This window comes from Amaranthus tricolor, chromosome 5 (assembly GCF_026212465.1).
Source record: "Amaranthus tricolor cultivar Red isolate AtriRed21 chromosome 5, ASM2621246v1, whole genome shotgun sequence".
Classification (NCBI taxonomy): Eukaryota; Viridiplantae; Streptophyta; class Magnoliopsida; order Caryophyllales; family Amaranthaceae; genus Amaranthus; species Amaranthus tricolor.
Genome location: NC_080051.1, coordinates 9,879,007 through 9,887,200, shown reverse-complemented (window position 1 = coordinate 9,887,200; position 8,194 = coordinate 9,879,007). Strand labels below are relative to the sequence as shown.

At 33.6% G+C, this 8,194-nt stretch overlaps 1 protein-coding gene across 2 annotated transcripts in view; it reads left to right on the top strand.

The window, feature by feature from the left end:
- Positions 1-4,209: 4,209 nt before the first annotated feature.
- Positions 4,210-8,194, top strand: part of LOC130813331 (J domain-containing protein spf31-like) — a 13,403-nt gene continuing 9,418 nt past the window's right edge. For both annotated transcript variants that reach the window (XM_057679147.1, XM_057679146.1), the window contains exon 1: positions 4,210-4,427. In XM_057679147.1, the coding sequence (XP_057535130.1) occupies positions 4,342-4,427 (86 nt within the window). In that variant the 5' untranslated portion in view covers positions 4,210-4,341. The remainder of the gene's footprint in view (positions 4,428-8,194) is intronic.

The following is an 8,194-nucleotide window of genomic DNA, read 5'->3' as shown; positions in this document are numbered from 1 at the left end:
GTTTTCAAACAATACAAATAACACTTATTTGTATCTTTGGTTTTCAAACGATACAAATAATGTGTTATTTGTAACCCTCTTGTTAGTAATAACCTCTAATATAAGATACAAATAAGCTTAAAAACAAGATACAAGTAAGAATTTTTTACTAGTGTTATAAGTTATAATTGATCATAATTGATCACTTTAAGGTCTGAATTGATCATTTGTAGATCAAAATTGAATTTTTTTTTAAGAACAAAGCAGCCATGAACTATTAATTATTTTCAAGAGCATTCATTGAATCAATTGGCAAATATAGCTTGAGATCGACACGTCCTTCGCCATCACATCCAGGGTAAGCAAACACCACACATACAACTTTATTTTTAAGTCCATTATGAACAAAAATTGTTGGGGAAAGAGTGGTACCACTATATTGATCGACGATTAAAGAATACAAGTAATCTTATGTTCCATTTGAACCATCATGTTGCATCGAATTGGAGTACTTGTACTGTGCCATGTTTTGACACTATTATTGATAGTGTTATTGACCATTCATTAGTTACTTGAAATTCATCCATAGAACAATACCATTATATTACATTCGTTTTTAAAATTCTGAAAAAAGAACCATATTTAGATGGAAATTGATCAGTTAAAGTCAAAATTGATCACTTTATAGACAAAATTATTTTTTTTATTTTAATTGATCTTTTTAAGGTTTACTTTAAGTTGAAATTGATATCTTTAAGGTCAAAATTGATACTTTTACGGTTAAAATTGAATATTTATTCTTTGATTTCTATAAGACTGGCCATTTTTATTTTTCAACTTTTGGCTTTTGGGTTGGCTCATACGAACGGTCTCATTAATCTAAACAACTAGTCTTGGACGAGACGGTCTTATAATAAGACAACCCATCTTTCTCCCCCATCTTCCTCCCCAGCCCAATTCCATTTCCAGTATAAAAAAAGGAAAAGGAAAAATATAATAACCGCCATATTTGAAAGAGCTATTCACGGAAAGGATTTTAAGATCAAAACTTCAAACTCGACAATTAGGAAAGAAAATCAAAACAATTTGTATATTTAATTCTTCACAAATCTCTGAAAATCTTCAAGAAACTATCAAGAAAATCGACATTTCATCTATAAAACTCCCAAAATCTCTCTAAGTGAGGATTTAATGAATGAATTCAACATGAAAATGACTTTACAGACATTACAAAGAGATATAGACGAGGATTCAATGTCAATTTATGTGTCACAATTTTATTTTAAACATATTCAATTTGAACTTAATGCGTTGCAATAACTCTATTCAATCTGAATACTTATCAGTAAATAGATAATTAAAGATTATAAATTTAAATTTGAGTTAGATTATAAATCATCAAATGCCAGTTTATATGTCACAATTTTACTATTAACATATTAAATTTGAACTAAATGCTACACAATATATCTATACAATTTGAAAACTTACTTTTTAAAAGATAAATGAATATTTTAAGTATAAAATTGAGTTAGATTTTAAAACATTAATTTTCAAATTATAGTCATAATTTAACTATTAACATATCCAATTTGAACATAAAACCTATACAATATCTTTACAGACTTTGAATAATTATTTTTAAAACGATAATTGAAGCTTATATGTTCAAAAATTGAGTTAGATCATAAAACATCAATTGTCATTTTATATGTCATAATTTAACTTTTAATATATTCAATTTGAACTATTTACAAATATATATAAATGTAATAAAGGTGAACGTAATATTCAATCCCATGACTACATTATAATTTTTTAGGTTTGGTATTCTTGTCTTCTTTCTCTAATCCAATTCTCTTTTTAAGTAATCTTCAATCCTAAATTATTTTAATTATGCTTTGAATTAATTTCTCATTTTTGATTCTTGAGAAAATTAGAATCAATAATCATAAAAAGCTATTTAATAGTTAAGGTTAAATAATCTTAAGGGTTTTGAAAAGGAAGAATCAAAACCTTTGAAAAATGGCAAGAATCAAGATGAATAATCAGTAATCATAAGAGAAAGAAATAAAAATGACAAAAATCAATAAAAGAAATAAAATGGAGAAAGAAAGAAGAGTAAGTTTTAATTATGAAAATGAAAAAGAAATTTGGACGAGACCATTGCAAGTTAAGACGAAGTATGGGCCTGCACCAAGTTTACGTCCTTTGGATTCACAAACCCGCACACAATCAGCCCCTTCTCTTGGGAACAGATTGCTCGACTCTTCCTTACACTTACGATCACCAAAATACACCCAAGAAACCAATTCTTGGTTCTCAGGCCAACCTGTGGGTTCCCCTTTTCCGGCTTCACTCACCTTCAAGATGTTCCCACGCCCTCACCTTGGAGTTTCACTCCCGAAGATTGAAGGTTACACAATAGTTGTTCCACAACCTATTGCTCAGGAGCGTTCCACGCTCTCTTTGTTCCGGTTGATTGAATAATGAACACACAAACACACAAGCATGAAAAGAAGAGAGAATCTCAGTTATGCACTTTGAAATTGAATGAAAATGAATGAAATCTGATTAATCACTAATGAGTTATTGAATGTAATCTATGATTGTCCATTACACGAGGCCTATGCACCTATATAGCTTTCTAAGGACTAACGGCTAGTTTACACATGTGACTAGCACAAGCTTTATTAAAACAGAAAACAGAAACTAGGCTAAGTACTGGAAGGCTTGTTCGAGTTATTCTTCTGACAGGGGCACCTTGGACAACACTTTATGAGTTCTGTGATGATCACTAGGAGGGTCCTAGGTCCATGATGGCTAGACCCAGGTGCAAAGATGTCAATTCCAGGTTGACTTGTCTCGGAGCACGTGTGTTCAGATCTCTGGCACAGGTGCAAAGTGGCCTTGTCGCAAACAGGTTGCTGGTCAGTACTTTGGCTGCTTGAGTATGTTTTGTGATCTCTAGGCTTCTCGTGTATTCCTTGGGCTTGGACATCTTGATCATGGCGTGTCTTGTTATTCTTATCATGCTCAAGACTTGGGTGCTTAGTAATATGCTTTTGAACAAGAATAGTAGGAACAGCTTGTCCGCTGGGAACAGCTTGTAGTTCCTCTGGGCTTGGACCATGTTCTGAGGGGTACGAATATGGTTCAACTCCTTCTTAGGAAAGAATTGACCTCAATTCTTGTTCCTCTGTATATAACTGCAAATCCCCAATATTGAAAGTGTTGGTGACTTTGTAGTCTGCAGGTAAGTCCACCTGGTAGGTATTGTCACCAAGCTTAGCAGTAATGAGGAAGGGTCCTGCTGTTCTGGACATGAGTTTGTTCCTCTTCAGTTGTGGGAACCTCTCTTTCCTTAAATACACCCAGACTAGATCTCCAGCCTTCAATGATTCTCTGCCCATGTTCTTCCTATCAGCTTCCTTTTTGTATCCTTCATTAGTCCTGCTGATATTCTCTTGGGTTACTTGATGCAGCTCCAGTAATCCTTCAGCTTGTTCTTTGGTATCCCTTTGCTTCCTGCCATAAAAATTAACATGTGTGAGATTAAATGTTAGCAATGGGTTTTCCCTATATACACGTTGAAGGGATGAGTGCTGTGTGGTATTGTTAGGTAGGTTTTCAGGTGGTAGCCCAGGTGGTAGACCTTTAGAAGAGGGATACTGATTCTTGAGTTTTCTCAGCTCAGTACTTTGGCTGCTTGAGTATGTTTTGTGATCTCTGGGCTTCTCGTGTATTCCTTGGGCTTGGACATCTTGATCATGTCGTGTCTTGTTGTTCTTATCATGTTCAAGACTTGGGTGCTTAGTAATATGCTTTTGAACAGGAACAGTAGGAACAGCTTGTCTGCTGGGAACAGCTTGTAGTTCCTCTGGGCTTGGACCATGTTCTGAGGGGTACGAATATGGTTCAGGGCCGGCCTATTTCACGTGTGTTTAACAACATCTCAATTTTTTGGGCATTTATCAATTTTGACCTTAAAGGCATCAATTTTGAAAATTGATGCCTTTAAGGTCAAAATTGATACCATTAGGATTAAAATTGAAAAATGCCCTGAAAATGACAAAAATGCCAAAATTAACGGTCTAATTACAAAGTCGTCTCATACAAGACCAGCTAGAAAAAAGAGGAAATTGGAAAAGCATGTGTGCAACACGCGAATTGGGCGGACCCAAATTGTCCATTTTAAAATGATACCGTCTGGGGAAGTTTTTGAGGGTCGGATTCCCTTTGTAATGGGCCATTTGGTCCAATTCGGATTCTTCAAGCTCATGTCACAAATTTTAATGTTAGTTGAATGAACATCGATCAAAAGCAAATTATTCAAAGCGAAAGTCAAAAGAGAGAAATAATATGGGAGAAACAGCAGATGAAGATGCTCTTCTCAAAGAATTCTTTGCTGAAGTTGGTGAAGTTGAAAGAGATAACGAAGTTATCAGGTTCTTTCTCTTACTTTTATTATTTCTTCTTTTTTTTTTATTTAAAATATAAGTTGAATCTTTATTTTCTGTCATAATCAAGCTATGTTCATCATTTAATTCATGGATATTCCTTAATTTCTCTACTTTTTATGGGTTTTTAATTAATATTGTATAATTGGGATCATCTTAAACTTTAACAGTTTGATGAATTTTGATGTGGATTAGATTGTAAAAAGCAGTTGCTAATGTTTAAAACTAATAGTAAGATGCTTGGTCTTGTGGTAATCTTGTATATGTTGGGTTGATTAAGTGATTTTAATTAGGGTTTTAATCGAATGAATCATTTTTTATGTGTCTGTATAGAGTGACGTGGGTTTATGGGGGGTATGATTGATTAGGGTTTCACCACATATGTGTTGGAAAGGGAATTTAAGTAGCAAAATCCTGTATTTTCTTAAGATTTTTGGATGATGTTAGACATGGTACCTAAAGGTCAAGATATTTCTTTTTTATTAATCAGAAAATCAGAATACAAAGCGATGAATACAATTGAGCATTGCTAAAAGTTGATCATATTCTTCTTTAGTGAATCTTGCTTCAGCCATGTTTGTTTCTTGACTTGAAGTTTCATTCATGGCTGTGTTAGCCTTACTTGTTGTAGCATCCTCCCATGTATTATTTTTGATGTTGGAAGGATACCCATATATTTTTCAACATATATCCAATGTGTATCTTGCAATGCTCACCATAAAATTGATTGTTTGGTCTCTTATTCTATGAGTCACTTCTACGCTTATTTTTGCTTTCAGCAAACTTTCTTTTCTCAATTTTACATGCAACAACTGTGACTTGTGTGTCCATGTAGTTGGCTCTGCTGATTTCTTGGTGGGTTTGTTCTTGAGTAAGGTTTCTATAAGCCTCGCAATGAATGGGCATTTCCATCATCATGAGTATTTTGCCTCTAGTATTTTGGTATTTGGCATGTGATTTCATCAAGAATCGGATGAGCCTCTTGCCCTGCCGGCTCTTTAGGGTTTTCTGAGTTAGTTCACATGTGCACTCTGCACACACAGATAGCAATAGGATCCAAGGCATCTTCCTCATCCAATAGGCTTCTCATTTTTGTAAAAAGACACCTCAATATACATGTCAGATTTTTGAATAGCCTTGCTGCTGGGCTGAGGAAGATTGGCCAAAATGTTGCTCAAGATAATCCCACACTTTCTTTGCAGTTTTAAACCATAGAACAGTTTGATAGATTTTTTCATCAATAGCATTAAGGAGTCATCCTAGTACCACATCATTCATTATATCCCATGCTTTCCCATGAGCATCGCTAGTTGATAATCTTTTGATTGAACCATCCACGAATCCCATCTTGTTCTTTCCTGATACACCAATGGAAATAACCCTCTTCCAACTCTTGAAACCCACCCCTGAAAAAACTATGGATACAAGTTTAAAACCCGTATCTGTGGGGTGTAAGACATATGGGCTAGATGCGTTCATTGTAGGATCAGTTGGTGTCTTATTTTATTCATGATTATTAATCATTTTGGAACTATTTGATTTCACGAATCTTTGTAAAAGAGATACAATAAAAAGAGAAGAAAAGCACTGAAAAAAGAAAAGAAAAACGTGTGCAAATGAACATAGCACAGATGAGAAGAAATGCCCTTTTTGATCTTCAGTCCTTTTTGATTTTCTTGAGGGTTGAAAAGAATCAAAGCCTAATCAGCTCTGATACTATGTTAGAAATGGTAGCTAAAGGTAAGGAGATTTCTTTTTTATTAATCAGAAAATCAGAATACAAAGAGATGAATACAATGTTGCTTATATATGAAATACAATGAAGCTAAAACATGAAACATATTAGTTATAAAAAAACTTTCTTTTATAAAAACTTCTAATTAACAACAATCCTATCTTAACAACTCTTTTATAAGTAACTTAGCTCATCAGATTTACTCTTGTTTGATGCTGATATGGACACACTTGCACATGCTTAACAGTACACTGGATTGCAACTGTGAGGATCAGCATCCCTAGTACTTGTATTACTCTTGCTTAGCTGCTGCTCACCCCATTTAGGTCTGCACCTTTGCTGTGAGGATTAGGATTAGTATGTTTAACAGATGAAAATGTGAAGTTTGATGGTTTTTATACTTATAATATATAATGTAATGTAAGTTTGAATGGGTGGGCATATTTAGGATTCGAACAAAGATCTAAGGGCGAGTTTAGTAGTTGCAATATTGAGGGTAAGTAGCAAGAAAGTTTTGGTTTGGTCATATGGAGAGGCAAGTTATTAGCAAACCGGTAAGAAAGATAGAAAGTTGAGCTCGAGGGCTTAAAAGATGGCGAGGACGACATAAGATGATTTGGAGGGCAGGAGTTGAACAGGATATGAAGAATATGTACTTACAGCCTGAGATTGTAGAAAATCCGAAAGAAGGGAGAACAATAATTTATGTCAACGATCGTTGGAACTGATGTAAGAATTCATAGATGTCAAAAATACAGAATATAACAATAATTGTTAAACATCTATAACCTAGGAAAACATGTATATCAAGATATATGAATCAATCGAGTTAAGAATAAACAACCTTTGATGCGTGACTTGTATGACAATGTAGGGATTGAATACAATATAGTACGATTGACTCAGTGAATTAGTTTCAAATTTGAGACCTCTAATTTGTCCACTTAAATCTAGATCAATGTTGTGCTAGCACCGGAAAAAAACAATGAAAGAAGATATACCTTTTCTTTTTCCATTTTCTCTTACTAACTATCAGGCCTATTTATAATAAAGGGTCAAAGCCCTAATTAAAAACTCATTTGCAAATAAACCCTAATGTTTTTTCATTATGGGTAATTGAGTACTTTCACCGTAATATCATTAACCTAGTCAAAGTTGATCTTTGATTATTTTGTGTGAACTCTGAGAATTATACATTTCAGTCTAATTGGTCTAATCTTGTTAGTCCAAAACGTACGTTATTCTCTATTAAGCAATGTCCACATATTAAATGTACAATTTTTATCTCCATGTTAATCTATGTATTTGATATGTATGGTTAGATTGTTCCACAACCATAATCTTTCATTCTCCTACTTGTCCGTACACATGATGACAATACTAAAATTCCCTAACTCTTGTGGTATTAGATTTTGCCATTATAGTACACAACTCCTTGTGATCCTAAAATGTTACCACAAAATCCTTTTTTGCTCTCTTTGAGTTCCTTCTAATCTTATCTGAGTTACAAATTAGCCTAAAACGCATGCTCATGCTTTAATTCTTAATTCTTACTCGCTAGTGGCCTAGATATCAATCCTTTCAAATTTGAATTACTAATTCATTCTTGTAATTCAGCTACTCTCACCGAGTCATGGACTGACCCAATCGTTATCTTTTCAACCATGATTTAAAACAACATTAGATTAAGTTAAAGTTAGAACAATTCAACAATGTAGTAAAGGATTAATGTCTAAGGAATCAATTAAACACATTTTCAAGATTCTACTATTATTAGAATCATGGTCAAGTCTGAGTAATATATCCAATGTATATACACCATAATTGAATAAACATTTTCATGTTTCCATATTCTACTATTATTAATAACTTGACTCATACCCTCATGATAAACTAGTCCCTATGATAGACTATGATTTTGGTTCACCTTAGGGGGTTCCAAATCTCAGAGTGTTTCTGATACTACTCAAAATCACATCATAAAAACAACAATGATTAATGCTAAATCAAAATGAAATGT